The following is a 22319-nucleotide window of genomic DNA, read 5'->3' on the forward strand; positions in this document are numbered from 1 at the left end:
CCTTCCCTGAGGCCCAAATCTACACCCTCTTCCTCCCCACTTTCAATCTGCCTGCCACATTAAGTGCTTTAAACCAGCTGTTTTAAACCAGCTAGTCTTAAGTGAAAGTGGATTATTAAGCCTTCCTTAAATAAAACACGTAAAGGTGCAGAATCTGTTTTTCGTCTGATATGGAGGAAAAGCCGCAGGCTCACAGAAAGAAGTCCCAAGTGATTATTTCAGGACTGTCACAATGGAGCTGTTAATGTTTGATTTCTAATGTTACAGAGCAAGACAGTCAAAAGAGAGCAAAAAAACGATTTTGAGATGTGGGAGCATTTAGGAAGTTTTACTATAAGTGCCTGAATGAAAATGAAGTGAAACAGGTAGATATTCAAAAAAGGGATGGACATGGCCTTAGTTCTATGTGACAGCAGTCACTGCAGATGCTGAAGGGTGAGGATTGGTGCTTTTTTATTCAGCCGCCCAACTCTTTATTTATCAGCGCCCCATTGCCATTTGTGTTCAAGAGAAAATGCAAATGATTCCTGAAAGATGAGATTATTTTGTAATTTTAGAGCCAAAATTATATATAAAAAAGGGGTCCTTTAGAGCTGTAGAAACCTGGGTGATAAATGGTTAATTAAGAGAGCTTGTAGACTCCATCAGAGGGGGAATGTGTAAAGGCCTGACTGGGATTGGCTCTGTCAGAGGTCTCGCACTTTTTCCATGTTAAATTCAGAATTACATTATATTACTCTCACATATAAAATCTTAAATTTGGGACAGTCATATGTCAAAGACCCCAAAGTACCTTATTATTCTAACAAAGCACTTCACTGTCAGACTGCAGGGTAAAAGCAGAATGGGAGGCAGAGCCTTCAGCTATGAGGCTTTTCTACTATGGCACAAACTCCCAGGTTGGATTTGGGAAAGACTTTTAGTTCTGTGGGTTCAGCCCACTGCAGGACTTCTTTTCTTTCATGTAGCTGCAGAAGAACATTGTTTATTAAAGCAGCACTGATACTGCTGAGACATGCAGTGAGTTCTGGCATTCACATGACTCACATAAATGTGTCACAGAAGTTTTTCCTCACATGCTCCGGGTGCAGCTGAAGTCATGAATAACTTTCTCCATAAAGTTTGAGCATCTTCCACACGATGAACGATCACTGGATTAAATAAACACCACTGTGAGGAGATGTGCTTCAATTGTGTGTAGTTTTATTCCAGCTTACAGAGGTCAGAGTTGACACGGTGAAGGGATCCAGCTGTCAAACATCTCAGATAAATCACAGAGACAGATCACACATTTACCTCTTTTCTGGCAGAAGAGGGCACCAGCCTCCACTGAACAACCTCACTAGACTTTACTCATGCATAGAGGAACCTTTTCTCTTTTTTTAAGGTTTCACAGTTAAGCCATTAATGCCTTCAGTGTTGCTTCTCTCCTACCACTTTGTAAAAAGGCACAGACTGTAAGAAGGTTTGGGAGACCCCATTTTCCAACATTGAGACAGAAACAATGGAAGCAGCTACAGGAGAGCCACACTCCGACAAAAAAGCGAACAGATTTATTCTGACGTGCTGTTCCTGAGAGTAGATCATTTGGTTTCTCAGCAGGAATCCAGACTGTTGTGATTAGAGTAAGAATTAAGTGACAGCATTGATCAAAAGTCCCACAGCAAACATCCAAAGACAAGCACCAGTTTGAAAATGTAATGAAAAAAAAAAAGGAACAAAGAAGCATTTCATTGTGATTAATAATCACAGACTTAGGTCACGATATCGAAACACATGAATTGAGTCTTGTGCGTCGAATAGAAAACTCTCAGAGGCCTTTGTTGAAGTAGACGTGTCGTATGCTGTCCCCATATTGAGACCTGATGGAGTCTCTCAGCTCAGGCTCCAGCTTCGAAACAGCCATAGAGCTGCAGGAGGAGGAAGAGAGGACAGAAAGGAAAAGAGGAGCACAGTCAAAGGTTTGTTTGCATATCAAGGCAAAACAAAGTGTTGTAGTCAATGCTAATGAAAGTGTAGAGGACAACACACATTTTTGTCAGTAAAAAAAAAAAAAATCTACTCGGGTAATTAGGAAAGCAAATTATTATTTGACATGTACTTAATATTCATTGTTATAACGTTGTTATTACAGCTCTTCAAGGCCTCAGTAAAGAGTTATAAATGAGTTTTACAATACAGGATGCAAAATACATTTTAAAATGAGCAACATATTAAAGTAAAAAAGTTGCACTATTCTACTGTAAGTTTATAAAATCTCAGCAGGTTTTATTAAAGATAACTAGACATGTGCCGGTCTTTAGCACCGTGTGTGAACACTTTACTTCCTGAACCTTAAGGACGAAAGAACAGGCGATTTTAGGTTTATTCTCTCGCTGAATCGTTCGAGTTCTGGCTTAATCTCAACATAAAGAAAAGTGAGTCTTATGCCCCCCAAATTTTTAAAATAAGAACTGCATTTTACTTTTTTTCTCTTTAGTGTAAACTTACATTAAACATGGACAACATTTCATATAGACAGCAGTGTGCATGCTTTTACTCGTGCAAAAGCTTAAAAAGAGAGTGAACGTAAAGGTGGAAGCCAGTTTATGAGCTAAGGCCCAGTTTAACATGACTGTGAACCGTGCACAGCTGCTCCAGTAGAAAATATAGAATTGGTCAAGTAGAGAATAGATACTCTTTAAAGTTGAAATACTTCCAATGGGGGGAAAAACATGCTCTCCAAACTTAAAATCCATGAGAAAGTTTTGTGTTTTTACCCTAAACACCAGCTAAACCATAAGTCACAGTGAACATCTGGAAAGCAGTTGTTAAGCGTCTTCATTCCACGCTCGCTGGTGCTGCGTTTTAATTCCACTCACCTCACTGACATTTCATTTTTTAGCTTTGCCTTCAGAGAACAATGAGTTATGGACTACTGATCTGATTGTAGACCATTAGAAGCACCTGTTAACCGCACACTCATCAATAATATTTTTCTTTTATAAGCATTTTATATTTTTATGAAACAAGAGCAGCGGAGAGAGATGAGAATTAAACAAAGGGAACGGCATGTGGTACGCATCCTCACCATTTTACTATCGGGTCACTCCCAAACCTAAAATTTAAGGCGGTAAGTCCAGACCTGGGCTGCACAATCAGACTAAACCAACATTTAAATCAATGATCATAAGTTCCCAAGCGGGCTTACATTATAATTTATATTTATAATTTGCTGGTAAGATGGAAATAAACTTGTAAAAATATGATTTGCCACATTTTATATGAGTCTTTCAAAACAAACTAACATACAGATAAGCTGCATCCTTATTTGAAAATCTAACTTCAGTTGAAATTGTTTCCCAAAGGTTAATTTTCTCTGTGAGTTTTAAACTGGATCTGAAGACTGAGATGATGAAATATGTCTGAGCGAGCTTGAGTGAACAACACGTTTGAAAGCTGATTAGAGGCCAAGACACTGCAGCAGGATTTATTGTAACTCCAGGAATTCCAGCATCGCAAATTAATCCACCAGCTGCACTAACACGGACATCTTTTATCGGACCAAAGCCACAAGACTTGAAAACCTGAGCTTTCTGCTTTGGATTTTTAAAATCTAGTCGATTAGTGTGGACTAGTTTCTGTAGCAGAAGCTGATTGTGTGAAACAGCTACAACTTAACTTAGACACAGGTCTTGATAACCTGCTTCCTCCTATAGAGAAGGTTCTACAAAAACTCTTATATTTATTATTTATTCCTAAGTTTTGTCACACAGCACACTGTTTTACTTTGATTTTTGTCAATTCAAACATATGTGAGAGAGAGCATACCATCTGAAGCTGAAGACAACGTGTCTTAAAGTGTTTTAAGGGCTATTCTGAGGCAACTCTAATGAACTCTTTTGATTACAAATACTATATTTCTACAGTACGGAAACCAACTCCACTCCTCCCTTCATCTAGAACTTCTCTGAACACTTTTCAGATGAGTTGAAGATCAAAAATTTGAGTTGAGCTTCAAAAACAGAACCAACCAATGAGCAACTGCGCTGTAATCCTCCATCTTTTATATACAGTCAATGTTTATTTAAACAAAGGACTTTCTTTTTCCCTATTAATGTAATTGTGTGCAGTCCTATGAAAACTAAATACACCCTTACTGTTTCCACAGAAATTAAGAGAGTACGTAACAGCCAGGAGCTGCTAATCGTCAGCAGGTGTGGGAACCTCTATAAAAACAGAGGTTTTGGCAGTTTGCTGTTCTGGAACATTTGCCACAGTCCCAGCAAATTCATCCCAAAGTCAGTTTGTGCTCAAACAATCTGCAAAAACCCAAAAGCTACATCACTGACTCTGCAGGCCTCAGTACAAAGAAAAAGACTGAACATGAAGGGCTTGTTTCTAAAGGTTGCCAGGAGAAAGCCCTTTCTCTCCAAAAGGAACGTGACAGCACAGCTTACTGTGAGCACGGCGGTGGAAGGCTGATGATGTGGGTTTATTTTGGAGCCACATGATCTCTACATCTTGTAGTCATTAAGTTAACCGTGAATTCCTGAAGTATCCTCAAGTCAAATGTGAGGTCTGAGGCTAAAGCTTGGCTGAAACTCTGTCACGTCACAGGACAACGATCTTAAGCGCAACAGGCGGATAAAGAAAACAATTGAGGTGTTGCAATGGCCCAAAGTCCAGACCTCAACCTCATTTAAGAGAATAAATGAATGCTCGCAAACTTCAACAAACTGTAAAGAAGAGTGGGTCACAATTCCTCCACAATGACCACCAAAGCACAGAGAAAATGTACATAAATACACATGTCAAGAAACCAGGCTGACTAAAGCTAATTATTTCTTGATGCTCCTTAAAGTCCACAAACTTGTGTGAAAGTAAAGAAACAGTTTCATTACCATCTCTGAGGGAACAGGGAGCAGGCAGCCGGCACCATGAAGATCAAACTTTGGGAAAAAAGGACAAAAGTTACCACTGAAATACTCCAGAGGACATTATAGTACACCTGACCCTGTAAACTCTCTGTACTTACAACCCTCCCACCAGCATCACTTGAATTGGTCCATGGAGAAATGTGATTCTCTGTAAAAAGCGAGAAAAGCACAATGAGGACAAATGCACACATTTAGCAGGAGAACGGTAATGAAGACGAACATCATACCTGCATGAACTTGTATTTTTCCAGCCTTTGCATGATGATGGGGAGGACAACTGACAAAAGGAGAAGAACAAGAACATTAAGTGAAGAAGAGAGAGAGGATTTACCACATCTTCATGACATAACTTTCTCCTAAACACTTCTTTGCGTACTCATTCCTGGTGCGGCCATGGTAACCCGAGAAATGACCACCTGAGCGATGCCTTTTACTGCTGCTTTCTGCAAACAGAAAAAATGGAGACAATTTAAGAAAAAATAAACACATTACAAAGTGCCTTGAAGTGCCTTAAAGTGTGTCCGGACCGTAGAGTGGCCCAGTTTGTTGCCATTTTCATCTGTGACGGCGATGCCATTCAGAATTTCCCTAAAAAACAGAGAAAATGAAGATGAAAAGACTAAAAACAAAGAAAAAGGAAACTGAACATGAATAAGTGTTTCTCTTAGAGATAAGAGGGGAATGTGTTTATTGTGTTGTTTTACTCATTTATTTTGGATTTATTTTATAGCTTTATTGTTTTGTCTTGCTCTGTACTTTAACAATATACAGTATCAAGTACTGCACAGTTCACAGTAAACACTCTTTTATTGGGTCGCTATTCTGACTTCACTTCATCTTAAACCTTCAATACTGAAAAAACAAAACAAAAAGAAGTGTAATAATCTGTAACGAGAGAGGATCTGTACTAAAGGCCCCAGACCCTTCCCTGTGTCTCATTCACCTTCAGTCTCTCCCCACTTTCTTAATAAATGCCCCAAAGCACCAAAATTAAGCTTTAAAAGGATGAAAAGTGCTCTCTCCAAATCACGAATGTCACAAGCATCAAACTGGAGAACAAAATTGTGAAAATGAGCCAGCTCCTGTTTTTCTACCCGTGGAATGCAACGATCTCTGCTGAGATTTCCAGAAAAAAAACTAAACAAAAAACATTAAGAGTGTGTAGAGTAACATTAAAAGTATAGATTTCTTGTTTTTGCAAACACAGAAACTTATAAGCAGCTCAGAGATTACACAGATGCACACAGAAATCAAGGTAAGCTAGTTAAAGATGTTAACTTTATGATATTTCAGCAAAATGCTAATATCTTGAACTACGACTGCTGCGTCTGTTGTGCCAACTCTACACAAACACATACAGAAGTCCTAACCATCCCAGTTTAGCAAGTAAATATGCCAACTTTAAATAATTTGTGCAACTGGTTTGGCAGGTAGTTAATTATTGCATAATGGCCATTCAAAGTAAAAGTTAAAAATAAGCTTTAAGGCGACGTGATGTTCCGAGAAACAAACACATTTACTGAAGTTAAAGCTGGAATTTTCTTTGCGTTTACGAGCCTTAATTAATCCTAAAAACTCAAAATCTCTGAAATTTAAACCACAAATTTAAGGAGAAAAAGCCAAATCTGCTTTGAATTTAATTTAACAAATGATATGACTTCACTTTGTGAGGGTGGATCATCAAACTGCAGGCAGATGGTAAACAATGACAGCACACATTAGTAAGAAGGTGCGACAGTAAATGACACCATCGGTACGCTGGAAAATCTTTCTTCTGATAATCTGGTGATTCAAAGTTAAAATAACAAGTATTTCCTTATTGCTTTAATTCCGGCACAAATAATTATTTAATTACACAATGGCTATAACATCTGCTAGTTGTTACTTTAAACCCTATTTTTCTTCTACTTTTTTTTTTTAAATCTGTGTCATTAGTGCCAAGGCTTTCTACTAAATCTGTTCTTTCCTTCTTATTTTAACTTCAATGGCCCAAATATGCCGTGATATAAAACAAAAGGGTGGAGACAGCTAAATTTCTGACTTCCCAGGGACCCTTGGTAGATAAAAAAGGTCTACCAAACTGAATAAATATAGTCGTGCTGCAAGCATGGACATGTGAACCAAATTTAATGAGATTCAGTGAAATAGTTGTTGAGATCACTGAGATAATTAGGATTCTGGTTGAGTATTGGTGCACTTAACCTTCCATCAAGAAGATGTTGAAATATAAAGTAGAAGTTTGTTTGAAAACGATGCTGGTGGAGCTAAAGGAAAACACGCAAAGACCGAAGGCTTCATCATCTGGAAACCATGAACATCTGTGCAAAATTTCACGGCAAATCATCAAATAGCTGTTGAAATATTTCAGCATGTACCAACTGACCTACATTACCATCCCCTGAGCCATAGCTAAAAGAGATTTACACATCACGCCACTATTTTAAGATCAGTAATTCTCCAGAACACCTTCTCTCAGGATCTAACACAGCAAACACTGCTCTGTGGTTGAGTATCCTCAGGAAGCCTGCCCTTACAGAGTCGCTGTGTTTCAGCAGACATGGCCAAAAAAAACCCTTCAGTTCAAAGAAAAACGCAGGAGGACTCACTGCTGCCTCATCATGGGAATGTTAACACAGTTGGCAGCTGCCACAGCTACAAAAGGGACCCAGCGAGCCACGAGAGGAGGAGCTTTCTGTGGGAAAAAGCAGAGAAAAGTCATCATGAATATCATTGTAATACCTGTAAAGATCTGTGCAGCTGTGACTGGGTTAAAGGGACATTTTCAGCTTTTGTTCCTGTTGGTTTTTGTTCACCAACAGCAACAGGATATATATGACAGAAACCAAGAAAAAGCATAACAGGTCTGACCCAAACTATTATTTATAAGTTGGTTTGGCCACGATTTTAAACATAGGGCATAAAAGTGATCGCATCCAGATAAGTTTGACAACAAAACACTTCTTAAAAACAGTCAGCACTGTATGAGTTCCTGCGTGCAGCATTTGTACCTTTGTGTAGAGGTTCAGTCCGACCGCTGTTGCTAAAGCTGTGCTGGTCGCTGTAACGTAGGCTACTCCAATCTGTCTGAGAGACACAACAAAGGCATCGAACAGCAGCTGCTATTAGAAAACTGTTTTTTTTTTTTAATGTTTACATAAATAGGCATATAAAATAGCCAGCATTCAGTATGTGGAGCTCTCACACGTTTTGTTTTGCATCCAGATAAAATTAAGGTGTGTTTAAATGCACCCATGTTTATATTTATCCAAATACTGCAAGTGTGCATTTGGTTAAGCTTCCACTACATGCCATTTTTATGATACACTGTGAAAGGGGTCATTTCCTGCTTTGTGCTACAGGTTGGAAAGGATAACTCTAGAAAATATCTCCCATAATTGTCCAAAGTTTATGTGTGAAAACTGCTTTACAGGTGCATGGCATGATATCCACCAGCACACACCATGCACCTGATGGCTGGATATGAAGAAAGCTACCTGTAAATCAATCCAAGAAGACAGGATCAAATCAGTTTGTTGTGCAGACCACTTTGGAAGGAAGTTTGAAACAATTATTACCGATACGGTAAAAGTATCTGACGAGAAGTCTTTCCCGGGAATGGAAAGTGGCAGTGAAACTTGCTACTGCTCTTTTTACCTCTACTGATGCCCTCAAAAATTTCTAGTTGCTCGCTGATGCTGTGAGAGTTCACTGCATTCTTATCTGGAGGATGTGAAATGACAAATTTAAAGTCTTAAGAGCGCTTACTTGGGAGTGATGGGGGAGGCAGCGTTGCGGTTGGTGTAGTTGACTAAAGCGTTGAAGGACTGATTTACCCACTGCCAGAACACCACAGCAGGAACTGTCCTAGAAACAGACATGAATTATGAAACCTGTAGAACTTCCTCTGCAAGAAAGTAGGATGTGGTAAAATGCAGCTCTGCCTGTTCGCTCTTCTCTACCTGTAGAACTGCAGCATGAAGCCGGTGATGGCCATGCCTCCGGGTACCTGGAATGACATGCGGCCGATGAGGTTCATGCGGTCTCCTGTGTCTGGGTGAAAAGCTGAGTCGTAGAGCTTCTTAGCGTAGTAGAGCTGCTCTGCTGTGGTGCCGGGAGGGATGGATCCCGCTCTGCAAAGCAGCAAAAAAACACACTCAATGACGCTGGCGGAGCCTTTCGTAACTACAACACAGATTTATAATAAAATCTGCAGAAGCACGGTTACATCACAGAGAACAGGGTATGAAGCAAAACGTTGAAGGTAAAATGGGAATTTCTACGATTTTGCCACAGACGTGACAGGTGGTTTCCTTCTTTACTTAAACTACTCTTCTGCCGTTAGTTTTGTGTTCTGCATGTGAATTGCAATTATTTGATTGCAGAATGCTCTTTTTTTTCAGGGTGAGTATTAGGACTGTCCTACTGTGGCTGTCTGCGGGGGGGGTTTCAGGGTTTCCCCTCTATTCTGTGGAATAGAGGGGGAAACCAGAGCTCCTAAAACGAAACCCACTGGGAGAACATGCAAACTGCAAACAATCTTTCCATTTCCAGGTTTGAACCCAGGATAGAGCAAGCCAATGAGCCACTGTGCCCTGAATGTCTTTTATCAAAGGAAACTTGAGGATGGTCACATGACACGAGACATTTTAGAGCTTGTGCATTCATTATCTCACCTGCAGCTTTCTACTAAAGCTTTGGCCTCATCTAATCGCGAGTCAGGCAGGAGCGCTGTTCGGCAGTCGGTGATGTTGAAGAAATGTTTTAGTCTCCCCATGAACGTAGACTGATCCCATCGTGGTGCGTCAATGTCAAACGAGCTCAGAGCCATTGCGTCTGTTAAAATCCAGGTGCAGATTAATGCATCAAAAAGCCTCGCAGCTTGTGTTAGTGCGGGACGTCACTCAGCAGCTGCAGTCAGATCCTGAGGAAAAGAGGAAGAAAGACATTATTACAGGACAATCAAAGAGTTGGTGAATAGTTAATGCATGCTCTTGTCCTCCTTTGAGCTGATGTAACATTAACAGATTTTTGTTTTTTTAGCTCAGCGGCTCAGAGACACTAGTTTTCTTTACCTTTGAACCCAACGTCCCACATGCAAAGGTGTATGTTTATAAAGCTGAGACACAACACAAAACTTATTTGGATAATTAACATCCAAACAGTCTCTTCGGTTTCCCTAATCTAAGAATTTCATAACACTCCCTTGGGTTTGAAAATACATGTATCCATGACAAATCTGAAAAGCTGTGAGCTTTACTTTAGTTTCTAGTACCAGTCCAACGCTTCATTCCATTGTGGTTCTGGATGTAAGGAGTCCATGCGAACACGTAATCACCCTTTTAGCCTTTCTGCTTCCATAATGAAGGATTGACTGGACTCATGGGGTCACTTAATTAAATTTGCGAGAGCTTTGACAGTGATGTCAGTGTCTAGAGCACCAAACCTACAACAGCAGAGTGAACCCAGACAGCTGTTTGTTATATCAGCGTACATGCTGAATTTGATGCTCATGACGGTGATGTTTAAGAGAAGAAAACTGAGCAAATGTGCAAGATACAAAAACAGCTATTTTAATATTATTGATTGATTCATTGATAAGTTTTACAAGCCATCATTTCTTACAACAAATGAAGCAGATCACACATCCGGAGTTAATTCAAAGCCTTGAGTTTGTATTTGATAGCTTTTAACTGTAATTTTAAATATAAGGTCCAAAGGAATGCAAGTGCAAGTGAGAGAGACTTTCATTAGACTAAAAGAAATAAATAAATAAACCCATCCGAGAGACAGCAAAAACTTCAGGAGTGGCCAAATCAAGAATCTGGTATATTTATAAGAAGGAATGAGACGGCCAGCTCAGCAACACCAAAAGGCAAGTCAAAGTCTACCTAGATCACCTTGAAGGTGCAAGCTACTGGTTACACTGGTCTAGAAGTCCAGAATAGACTGTGCCAGAAAGCATCTAAAAGAGCCTGCATAGTTATGAAAAAAAAATTAAAAAACTGAAAATACTAATCAAGGTAGACGAGAATGATGGGAAGAGAAAAGTATGAAGAAGAAGAGAAACGGCTCATGATCTGAAGTGTAAATGGTGGAAGCGATGTTATGGCATGGACATGTATGGCTACCAGTGCAACCGGGTCACTGGTGTTTATTGATGACGTGACTGCTGATAAAAGTAGCAGGATGAACTCTGAAGCATGCATTACTCTCTGCTCAGATTCAGCCAAACTATTGGAACGGGCTTGCAAATAGATAATCACCCAAAGAACTGCAACAACATTCCTTTGCCTTGAGTTTCTCAAAGCAAAGAAATGAGATATCCTTTAACAGCTTTACCAGAGCAGCCTTTTCATTTATTAAACCAGAAAGGTACAAAGACCCAGAAAAGATCCTTGACTTCAAGCTGAAAGTCTGCACTTCAGTCACAGCTAAACTACTAAAATTGTATCTTTATCCAACAAATTACTGACCTGACAGTATAAAATGCTTTAAGTGCAAAGAATAAAACCTGTGATATAAATGTGGTTTGTATTGTACAAAGGGATTTCAGAGCTCAGCAACTTGCCTTCCTCATAAAATTATGGTGGTTATAGCCACAAAAGTAACATATTTAAATACTTTGCTCCACATCTCCTAGAGGAAACGGTGCCCATGTTGGCATTAAACACTGGTAAACATACTAACTTTCGTCTGTTCAGCATCATTCCTGCAACCCCTGCTGCGATATCGTTGCTCTGACTATCCTGTAGCTTTGTAGCTCAGGCTCTCTAAAGTTAGGCTGTTGGAAACATCTGCTCTTGGGTTTAAACCAAACACAAACTGCCTAAAAACCCTCAAAGCCCAAACGTCTACTAGAAATCATCAACCACCTCCTGTTAATGGGTCCTCGGGTAGTGATTTTGAGTTTTTTGCAACTGCACCATTGTGCTTGCTTTGAAGCAACCGGGGAATCCAAAACGTGCTGACTACAGCTCAGCCTATCCAAATGTCCCACAGTTCATCTCCATTAGGCACTTACTGTAAGTTTTAGGTAAGTTTTGAAACAGGTGAAATGTAAGGGCGAGGAGAAGAGGATATCAGCGGTCTCTGAAGGTTCAGCCTGGTTGGAACTGGATTATTTCTGAAGCTGTTTGTTTACAAAATAGGTCAAAGGTCTGTGGAACATGGTCGAGAATAAGTCAACGTAGATCCTATTACCAGGACATATAAATAATAATATTAAAGAACATATGTAGGACTGCATCTGAAAAAAATTATTACACCTTCATAACTCTTTATTTTGTTTGATTAAAGATTCAGTTTACAGTTAATTTAAAACAGAGAGAACAACAAATCTTCACATTTAAAAGCTAAAACTAGAAAAGACTGAACTTTTTTTCATGACAAATTATTAAACACTTAAAAAAAAGTGATGAGGACAAAAAGCCTTAGCTGCAGAGCACGTATCCCGAAACTCTTGATGTAGTGCTTTAACTACATTTTTAAACAACTTATCAAGCCTTTATCAAATATTTCCACCTGGACCAAACCAAATAATGAAACTGTCACCTGTAGTGAAGGTCAGCAGGGTGCTAATCAATTTGGCCACGGTCACGAAGAACATGATTGATTTGTTCATTGATAAATCAATAGGGAGGCTGACTGATTATATTGTGAATAATAATAATAATGGATTGCATTTATATAGTGCTTTTCAGGGCCCTTAAAGCGCTGTACAATTCCACTATTCATTCACTCTCACATTCACACACTGGTGGAGGCAAGCTACAGTTGTAGCCACAGACTGACAGAGGCGAGGCTGCCATATCGCGCCATCGGCCCCTCTGGCCATCACCAGTAGGCGGTAGGTAAAGTGTCTTGCCCAAGGACACAACGACCGAGACTGTCCGAGCCGGGGCTCGAACCGGCAACCTTCCAACCTGCCAACTCTTTGAGCCACGAATAAGACACAACATTGCAAGAAGACCTAAATGTTTGCTGCAGGGCAACAGCACAGCACAGATCCCATAAATTATTGATAAGAGGAGCAGTTACTTGGGTAAAACTGCAAGTATTGCACTTTAGTAATGCTCAATTACAAGTTCAACTCCCATAGATAAATCACTAAAAGTACTAAACCAAGCTAAATAATCCCTGACAGATATGATTATGTAATAAAATGATAATAAGCAATGTTTTGCTGTAAAGCAACATTTCACTGCTGTAGCTGGCTAAGACGAGGCTTGGTTAAAGTGGACCAACTATTGAAACAAATGAAATATTCACATATAAGGGGCTGGAACTGTGTGGGGTTTTTTGTTGTTGTTGTTTTGTTTGTATATTTTGAATGAAAAATCAGTGATTATTAGTGAAGTAGTAGAGTCAACTGATCGATCAACCAATGATTACTATTTCTTCATCCATATGGTGGAGTAAACGAAATAAGAGATGTAACGTGCAGAGTACTGCAGTACAGGTAGTTACTACTGCTGACTAGCAGAAGGTTGCCAAACTGGATCTGTAGGCCAGAGCCCTAGTAACATCTGGATAAGTAGTAGCACGTGGCTGCTAATGGTTGAAATGTTAAATTACTTACATGCAGTTTGCGGAGAAGAGAAATGTGTGGAGACCTGTGTGAAGACAACCGACCAGAGTGCTGTGAAAAGAGTGAAAACATGTCAGTTGGGGCTCACTGACTGATGCAACTCAGTCCTCGCGTTACCAGCTGGGTCTGACGGGGGGGACCCCCAGCAAAGCACGAGCCAAAACACCGACACACCGGCTGCTAACACCGCCCTTTGAAACCGAAAATATACCTGTGTATACACCTCCAACGGACCAGCAGAGCACGAACCTGCCAGGTGGTCAGCTCAACTCCCGTGCAGGCACAGTAAAAGAAAAAAAATGCGCACGTGGCAGGTTGTCCTCCAATCAAAGGCTGGAGCAGATGGGGCAGATCCTTGCGTTTAAACCGGTGGAAACCGAACCTGATATTTGGCTGAAGACTAAAATTAAATCAGAAACTGGGGGGCGGGGGCGGTTCCAGATGTTGAATCAACCCCCTCCAGTTTACAGCTACTGTTAGTAGCTAGCTAATTACTTCGGTGACATTATATCCGGTTTGTTATGGTAAAAAGTAGTAAAAATGTATGTCCGTTGACTTATTTTAACATTATGGACAAGAAGAGTGCACAAAATGAGATTTCAAAGTGTACTGTCTAAAGACAATTAAACGTTTAGCAGGTAGCTAACTAAACTCGTCCACCTTAGTTTTGGGTTTAGCGATGCCTTCATGGTACTTTGTTTAAAACAAAATGTAAATAAGGAACACCCGTTTACACTGGTCTGCTGCGATAATGACCACTTAGTAACGAGCCGCTACAAGAACGAATAACACAGGGAAATAAATGTTAATGAACAGAATCCATACACTTCGATTACAAAAGAAAAGCGTATCCCCTCAAAACAGTATCAGAGTCGGCATTTTGTATTTTACCCATTTAAAAAAAATGTTTCATGAATGCAACACGACGCGGAATCTGTGCGTATCTCTGCGTCTGACGTCACTCCCCTTAGTAACCCTCGGCGGCGTCTCCAGGAGAGAAGGCAACAAGATGGTGAGTTTTAATTTATCGCAAACATTAGCGCATAACCTAACACAAACTTCCTCGAGTGCTCATACTTCTACACCTTATCGTCCATTTTTAGTTATATCAATTGTAATAAATTCCGTCACCACCAGGTTGACAAAGAAAAAAAATCGACTGCCTTGTTGCTTCGTTCAGTTATCAGGGGAGATTAGCTTAGCACGTTAGCTGTGTTTAGCTCCCATTTGCGTGCCGTTATCTAGCCCTGCCTGGGAAACAAATTAGCCGTAAGGATCAAGAAAGTCAAAGCACAAGATCTGACTTGCTGCTCAGAGGATCTGTTACCGTTAGACGAGTGCTTGTACATCATCAAAATCCATAGAGGGTGCTAGAAATGGCCTGTTGGTGGATGGAAAGAAGAGATGTGTTTTTGCAATGGTGGTTAGCTGCAGCAGTGCTCCCCCTGTCCCCCCGGAACAGTAACACCACGCTGCTGTTTTTAACTGCTTGTTGTAGGGATTGCTGTCCATCCTGCGCAAGCTAAAGAGCACACCAGACCAGGAGGTGAGGATACTGCTGCTGGGTCTGGACAACGGTGGGAAGACCACACTCCTTAAACAGTTGGCATCTGAGGACATCAGTCACATCACGCCCACGCAGGTAAGACACAAAGGATGTTTGTAGACAAAGCGTAGTCGTGGAACTTTCATGCGTTTCACCTCCTCTTACTTATTTTATCTTCTTCCTGCAGGGATTCAACATTAAGAGCGTGCAGTCTCAGGGGTTTAAACTAAATGTCTGGGACATTGGAGGCCAGAGGAAGATCAGGCCGTACTGGAGGAACTACTTTGAAAACACAGATGTTCTGGTGAGGAGATGATGCACCAAATGAAGCAATATGACCTTAATTTCAGTAACATGCAACTCTTTCACAAACTAACAAAGAAAACTTTTTGTTTCAGATTTATGTCATTGACAGCGCTGACAGAAAGAGGTTTGAGGAAACGGGTCAGGTATGTAACTGTGTATAAGGGTTTTGGCTCCTCACCAAAGAAGTTTCAGTTTCCTACCAAATGAACGGTGATAAAAAAAAAAGAATTGGACTATATGTAGTTATAAGTGAATTATAAGTAATTAGGGTTATTCCATTTCAGATCTTTGTAGGTCTTCTGCTCAACCTTGTACCATTCTTCGTAACAGAAATGAAAAATAAAACCAAGTTTTGGAGTTTCCAGATGGTTCTCTAATTATGACTGAAAAAAATAGTTAAATATATGCATATTTAAAAATTTTGAACCTTCCTTTACCTACCGTTTTGAGAAGTACTGCCCTGGAGGAGTCTTATAATTCAACTTTAATTTTTAATGTACTAAGAGGTGTTAAAAATGTCAAAAAGGATTCTACATGCTTTATTTTACAGTATTGTGAAACTCAACTCTATACCAGTAAATGTCACTAGTTGTCTTTCACATGTTTTTACTGGTGTGTGTTTAAATATGGGACTTTACACGACTGTTTGAATTTTGTTTTTAATATTTTAATTACCCAGTGCTCAGACATTTTTTTAATGTATCTGTCCCAGATTATACATACTGGTTCATTTTATGGCAAGAAAGCCAATTATTTTATTTATTTTTTATTAAACAGCTGATTATTTCCCCCAAATCATTTGTAAATGATACCAATCCTATCCTAAAACTTTTAAATTAATAAGCAAGAAATACATTTTATTTATAGTTTTTTAATAATTACAGAAGCTGAGGATATAGTGTTTAAGGTGTTAGGCTATATAATATATATTTTATGTTAGAAATAGAGAAAACATGGATAATTCCATGTTTTGCTTCTGACTTTAAATGTGGCTAATGCGTTCACCTTACACATGAAAAATACCTGGTTTGATTCCGGGAGGAGACCCAAACCAGCCTCAGGATGTACAAGCTAGTGCAAGCCCCAAGCCCGGATAAATTGAAAGGTTGTGTCAGGAAGGCCATAAAACATAAAATCATAAAATCTGACCCAAATCAAATATCCAATATATCCATGTGGCAAACTCCTGGGAAATAAAGTAGCAGCTTAAAGGTCTTCTTCTTAAGGATCTGAACCCTAGAGCTGTTTTACATTACAGTACAGTTGAAGTCCCTTCTGGTTGTGTAAGTGTGTGTCTGTCATGTTGTGTAGCTGACAGATGTGTGTGTCTGTGTGTGTGCTGCAGGAGCTGGCTGAGCTGCTGGATGAGGAGAAGCTCAGCGGTGTTCCTGTGCTGATCTTTGCAAACAAACAGGACCTCCTGACCGCCGCCCCAGCCTCCGAGATCGCAGAGGGTCTCAATCTGCACACCATCCGGGATCGCATGTGGCAGATCCAGTCCTGCTCCGCCCTCACTGGTGAGGGGATTCAGGTGAGCAGATGAACTGTGCTTCACCTTTGTTGCATTTAAAAATTATACATATATCTATATTTTCCTTCTCACCCCACTGCTTCCCCTAAATTTAATACAGGAGGGCATGAACTGGGTCTGCAAGAGCGTCAACTCTAAGAAAAAATAGCTTTGCTTGTAGTCTTCTACTAATCAGGAGGACCAGCAGCAGCACACACGCATACACTGACACACATTGCACCCTCCTGAGCCTTAGTACAAGGGATATACCTGTGAATGTACACACACTACTAATCCAACATGGACTTGGAGTTTTTAACCCCTCTGCATTCCCGCATCGCTGATGTTTACTAATCTCAGCACATCTTTCTGTGCTGGCCTCTACAACGAGGAGGGGCGTTTGCCTTCAAAAGGGAACCCAAACCAGCATATCGACCCCTTCCACCCCTCCGCCGTCCACCCACGTCACCATCTCTGTCCAACCGCAGCCACCCATGCGCAGCCTGTCACAGCCTCAAACATTCCCATTAAACTGCTGTCTTTCACTGGAATTCCAACATGTTCTTTAAGCTCTTTCACACGCTGTCCTGGAAACCACCCCCCTCCCTCCATCTCACCCCTATGTCGTGACAGTTTTTGTTGTTTTTGGTTCTTCTTCATTCCACAAAAGGCTGTAACGCGCTTTTCCTGCTATGGCTCTGTTCAAAGTGACGTATATTTTTGTAATTGTCTTATTTATGGTGAAGTAGAGTGTAGAGCGCTTTTGAACAACAGCTCACGCAGCGTGTGTGTGTGTGTGTGCGTGTGTGTGTGTGCGCGTGTGTGTGATTTCAAGGATGTTTGAGAAACAGTCCAACTCTCCCCACTACAGATAAAATAATACTCTACATGTTAATATGTAAAAAGGAGGCTGAAATTAAATGGTTAAAGACATTTTTCGATCAACTGTAAATAGCTCAGCTCTGTGTTCATATGTTACGTTATGCACATGTTATAGAGTATTTGTTACCCTGCTGTAGTCTATAATGTTTGCATATCTAATGTATGCCTGCAGATCTGTAACAGAGGAATAGGTACTGTATGTCCCAGTGCATTTCTATGTGCAGGTAATTCGCTCCTTTTGATATTCTTGAATGTAATCTGTCCAGAGCTGAAGATACTGTATGTGAATAAAAACACGAGAAAAATGTTTCACAAGTCTTACATTTATTTAGTTTCTGGATGCAGTAACATACTTGGATACTGAAGACTTGGTCACATAAGCAGGTGGAGTCGTATGCTTAATGACAACAACCACCCTCTGTGGAGAGGCCGCTGTGGGAGCTGATGGGTGGGGCGCAGAGCATTGTTTTCACTATCAAAATGTGGATTTGATCTAGCAGTACGATACCCTACTTGTATGGAACTGCAGCACACATTTGTCCCTCTTGTGTGCTGGTATAAGCCTGCGTCACACAAGATTATTATACAGTGAGATAATAGGTGTGGAAAAAGCAAAGATTTTAGTTAACCAAAACAGAAATAACTAGACTTTTGTGGGGGGGAGTGTTCACTGGGACAGTGTGCATGCGTGTGAGTCAACTGCCTTCATTTAGTGTTTGTGTTGAGAGTCATGACAATATAAAATCAAACAAATCTGTAAAAAGGCCTCCAGAACCTTTCAGAATGAGCTGATTGTTTTATATTAAGTAAGTTTAGTACATTTAATGACCCATGCAAAATTTTACCTTTCTTCTGGGATTTCCTTCTGAACTACCAGCCCTTGAATTATATAGGCATTGCTATAAGTGTTCTGCTTTTCAAGTTACCTTATGTCTTCTAGCATATTTGAGCTGTCCTAATTTTTCAAATAAAAAAGATATCCACATGAAATTTCCAGGGCTGAAAGACACATTTACTGAAAAACAGCAACCAAACCAGTTTTACACGTTCCCCATGTGTCACGATCTCATTTTTGTTCTATGGGGAAACTTGAGCATCAGTATCATGGGATATATGACAGCTTCAATAGCAAAACTGCCACTTTAATGTCTAGGATGTAGAGTAATAGAAACAAGCTCTGGCACCCAGGATGTTTTCTCTGTTTTCTGTTAATTCACTGGAAAAGTTCAAAAAGTATATATTGGGTAAACTTGCAGGGGTTATATCACCATGTGTGGTCGATGACGGTTACAACAAGGTTTAGCATATTATAAAGGTCTGATTTCTATCTATATTTTAATACTGGGATCGTCTTCTAGCCACGATTTGTTTCTAATATAGTCCAATTTTGCATGAATTAAATCCAAAACCTGAAATTCTATTTATTCAGACAATTAAAACCATGTTAATGTTGAATAAGTGAGCTTTAAACATATATTCAGCCATCAATCATCTCTTTAGCTTCTCTAGAATAAAAAATAAATGAATAAATAAATAAATGCTGATGTTTAATAAAATATTCGTTCTAGATTTTCTTGAAATTCCATATTATTAACTAAAAACTCAGAGGTCTCCTGAAGGTATTTTCAAACTCTTTGCATAATATATAACATAAAATCATAAATGTTGCACTTGCATAGGTGTACAAGGTCAAACTGTGAGGGATAATATAACATTAAAAATTTGACACATCCACCAACCTGTTTGAAAATCAGTGAACTTGTCTGTAGTTATGATTACAGCTAAAAAAAAATGTATAAAGGTAAATTTAACTTCTTGTTTCTTGAAATAAAATCTTAACCTGTTTAAAATTAGGGGTAAGGTTTAGGTTTATTTTTAACTCCTTTATGTGCACGTTTCACCTAGTGCACACAGCACATACAAGTGGAAATGTTATAACTGATGTACTCAAGAGCTAAGATGCATGTGTAAAGGAACTGATCTGAAAGCTAACACCTTCTAGTTTTAGAAACCATGCTTGTTTAGCATGCAGCTAAAATGCACCCTCACCCACATAGAGCTCTGCCTGTGACCTAATGAATGATAAAGCTATAGTAGTTCAACCTATGACATGGAAAAAACATGTGCTTATGTTTCCAAAATATCTACAGTTGTGGTAAGAAATTTTTATGCACGCATGAATGTCATGGTAATTTTAAGCGTTGAGTGATTTCTTTGAACTGCTCTTTTTACAGAATGGAATGACTGTACGCCATACACCTTTAATGATTCTAAAAGCAGAAATTGGGTTCATAAGTTTGAATCGACTCTCCTCCGCTTATCCAGTTCAGGGTCAACAACCTTCAGGCATAATTCCAGCTGTATATTTGACCGCTCTTCTTTGCAGAGTTGGTGGAATTGGTTGGCTTCCTGGTACACCCCCGGCTTAAGCATAAATTTTCAATAGGGTTGAGGATCAGGGCTTTGCAAAATCCCTACCAGAAGCATACTATTAGCTTGCTTCATCCAATTCCAAACCACTTTTGATATGTGTTTGGGATCATTGTCCTGTTGGAACACAATTGTGTTTGACATTTGAAACATCTAAGCTGCTGATTTGACCTGAAGTTAAAAAAATGTAATCTTCCAAACACTGTGGCCAAATAGCTCAATCTTTGTGTCTGACCATAAAACTTTTGTCCAGAAGCCATTTGGCTTGTCCAAGTAGGCAGCTGAAATTTCACTCACGCATGTCAATTTTGGAACAGGAGGTTTTTTATTGGTCAGCACCCTCTCAGTGCATGGTAGTATATGGTCGTTTCACTGTGGACACTGACACTGGTGTTCCAGTGAGTGTTGAAAAATAAATAACTTTTATGCTACCAAAGAGGAAACTGACTGTTATAGTCAGTCGTGATCACTAGTAGGAAGTGAATAGAAGCTTCAGCACCTTATTAAAATATTTAAATCAGTATATGTATATATTTGAGCTTGTATTTGATGCTGTGTAGATTAGAGAAAATCCAAAATAAATTCAACCTTGTTATCTAAATTGGGGTTTTTAAAGGCATTAAATATGCATGCTGTATAATCATTCTAACCTGGAAAAAGAACAGTTCAAAGAAATAATTAAAACCTCAAAATTACCATGACATCATGCTCATGATGAGCGTATGCAAATACTGACCACAACTGAATGTTCTTTTCCGAGATGCTACAGGCTCAGCCTGTCCTAAAATGCAGAATGACAGCTGTAAGATACCATCGTGATACATCTGGAAAATTACTTCCACTGCTGACTTGTACAAATGACTTATAAATGTCTAATCACTTATAAGTCATCACTGATGATGCATGCCTGTGCTACTCCAGGTACTACTGGTGAAAACCAGACAGTACTGCCTGGAGAGGATCAATGGCTTCCTGTGTTACAAAATATTGTGTCACAAAATCATGTCGTTCTTGTGAATATGTATTACAATATAACAGTTGCAGTGTCAAATCAAATCCTGACAGGTTGTCAGGTTTCAGGCAGGTGGTGCTGCATCCACCGGTCTGGGTAAGTGCCTGATGTCCTGGGGCTGTGCTTGAGGAACCGTTGAATCTTCTCCCCCGAGCTGAAGTGACAAATATCAGGAAACAAATACACCTCATCCACCCACAAAGGCCCCTGTTTAACTTGAGAGCACTTAACTGTTACAGACGTGAGCGATAAACAGTTGTATGACACTGCAGTCTTTCACCTCCACCCAGTAGTTTTAATATAACTACGCAAAACTATTTAACCTTCAAATGACTAAGTTGTATAATTGGAAAAAAATGTTTCATGTCATGAATTCTACTTCTACTTTTACATAACTTTTATAAGAACTAGTTTTTTTTTAAACATTTGTTGTCATAAGTTTTGGTAGTGACAACTTTTTGATTGCTACAACTTTCAGATATTTCAGTGATCTCAATATTTGAAGAGTTTCAGGAGTTTTTCTGCCAAAGTAAATCACACGCCCACAAACATGATGTGTGCTTAGGTGTTGTTTGAAACAAACCTTGTATCAGGTCGATGGCTGAGTTTTAAATAATGAACAGGAAATAAACTGAGGCCCAGAGCTATGGAAGCTTGTTTCCACAAGTTAAAATATCTTTAATTTTTTTTGAAAGCCAGACCTAAGTTGAAATTTTGAGCTATTACCTCAAGATTTTGACTTACTGACTGAAACTTCTATGCAAGTCAAAAATGTTAAGATAACTAAACTAGAATTTTGACTTATGGATATATTTATCCATAAGTCAAAATTCTAAGATATTTATCTTTTTTCTTTTGTAAGCAGCAGAAACAACAACAAAATGCAATCTATTTGACTATTACCAAGTTATGCTACATTTCAGAGATAGTTTTCTTGCTTTTGTTTAGTTTCCACTGGTTTTTGCTGTTATAATAAGATATCTTTTTATCAGAAAAGGGATTTAGAACAGGTATTACCACACAACCACAATACTTTGTTTGGCAGCTCACTGACAGTCATGCAGACATCTTAAGTCTCAGTAGACAAAGCCTCATCAGACTGAAACTACAGCAGACATTTCCTGTTT

At 39.4% G+C, this 22319-nt stretch overlaps 2 protein-coding genes across 4 annotated transcripts; one reads left to right on the top strand and one right to left on the bottom strand.

Moving 5' to 3' along the window:
* Positions 1-1186: 1186 nt before the first annotated feature.
* On the bottom strand, positions 1187-14936 carry sfxn2 (sideroflexin 2). Of its 3 annotated transcripts, none has more exons than XM_076887634.1 (13): positions 14834-14936; positions 13498-13557; positions 9593-9840; positions 8879-9049; positions 8685-8783; positions 7928-8003; positions 7526-7611; positions 5447-5507; positions 5296-5362; positions 5147-5196; positions 5018-5067; positions 4884-4931; positions 1187-1910 (listed from the first exon to the last, which is right to left on the bottom strand). In XM_076887634.1, exons 3-13 carry the CDS (start codon positions 9745-9747, stop codon positions 1811-1813), a joined length of 963 nt encoding a protein of 320 aa, XP_076743749.1. In that variant the 5' UTR covers positions 9748-9840; positions 13498-13557; positions 14834-14936; the 3' UTR covers positions 1187-1810. The 3 variants fall into 3 exon arrangements, with proteins under 3 accessions (XP_076743749.1, XP_014264058.1, XP_014264057.1); XM_014408572.3 differs by lacking the exon at positions 14834-14936 and adding an exon at positions 13756-14235; XM_014408571.3 differs by lacking the exon at positions 14834-14936 and adding an exon at positions 13718-14235.
* arl3b (ADP ribosylation factor like GTPase 3b) lies at positions 14372-18059 on the top strand. Its single transcript, XM_014408573.3, has 6 exons — positions 14372-14518; positions 15005-15148; positions 15240-15356; positions 15451-15501; positions 16704-16889; positions 16990-18059. The coding sequence occupies exons 1-6, from the start codon at positions 14411-14413 to the stop codon at positions 17035-17037; spliced, it is 654 nt and encodes a 217-aa protein (XP_014264059.1). The 5' UTR covers positions 14372-14410; the 3' UTR covers positions 17038-18059.
* Positions 18060-22319: the final 4260 nt, after the last annotated feature.

This window comes from Maylandia zebra, linkage group LG8 (genome assembly GCF_041146795.1).
Source record: "Maylandia zebra isolate NMK-2024a linkage group LG8, Mzebra_GT3a, whole genome shotgun sequence".
NCBI lineage: Eukaryota > Metazoa > Chordata > Actinopteri > Cichliformes > Cichlidae > Maylandia > Maylandia zebra.

Coding starts and splice junctions, on each gene's coding strand:
- sfxn2 (XM_076887634.1), bottom strand. CDS start 9,747: ATGGCTCTGAGCTCGTTTGACATTGACGCACCACGATGGGATCAGTCT. Junction 8,784..8,878: donor TTCATGCTGCAGTTCTACAG/GTAGAGAAGAGC, acceptor GTCTGTTTCTAG/GACAGTTCCTGCTGTGGTGT. Junction 7,612..7,927: donor GACTGAACCTCTACACAAAG/GTACAAATGCTG, acceptor TTTTTCCCACAG/AAAGCTCCTCCTCTCGTGGC.
- arl3b (XM_014408573.3), top strand. CDS start 14,411: ATGTTTCATGAATGCAACACGACGCGGAATCTGTGCGTATCTCTGCGT. Junction 15,502..16,703: donor GGTTTGAGGAAACGGGTCAG/GTATGTAACTGT, acceptor TGTGTGCTGCAG/GAGCTGGCTGAGCTGCTGGA. Junction 16,890..16,989: donor TCACTGGTGAGGGGATTCAG/GTGAGCAGATGA, acceptor AATTTAATACAG/GAGGGCATGAACTGGGTCTG.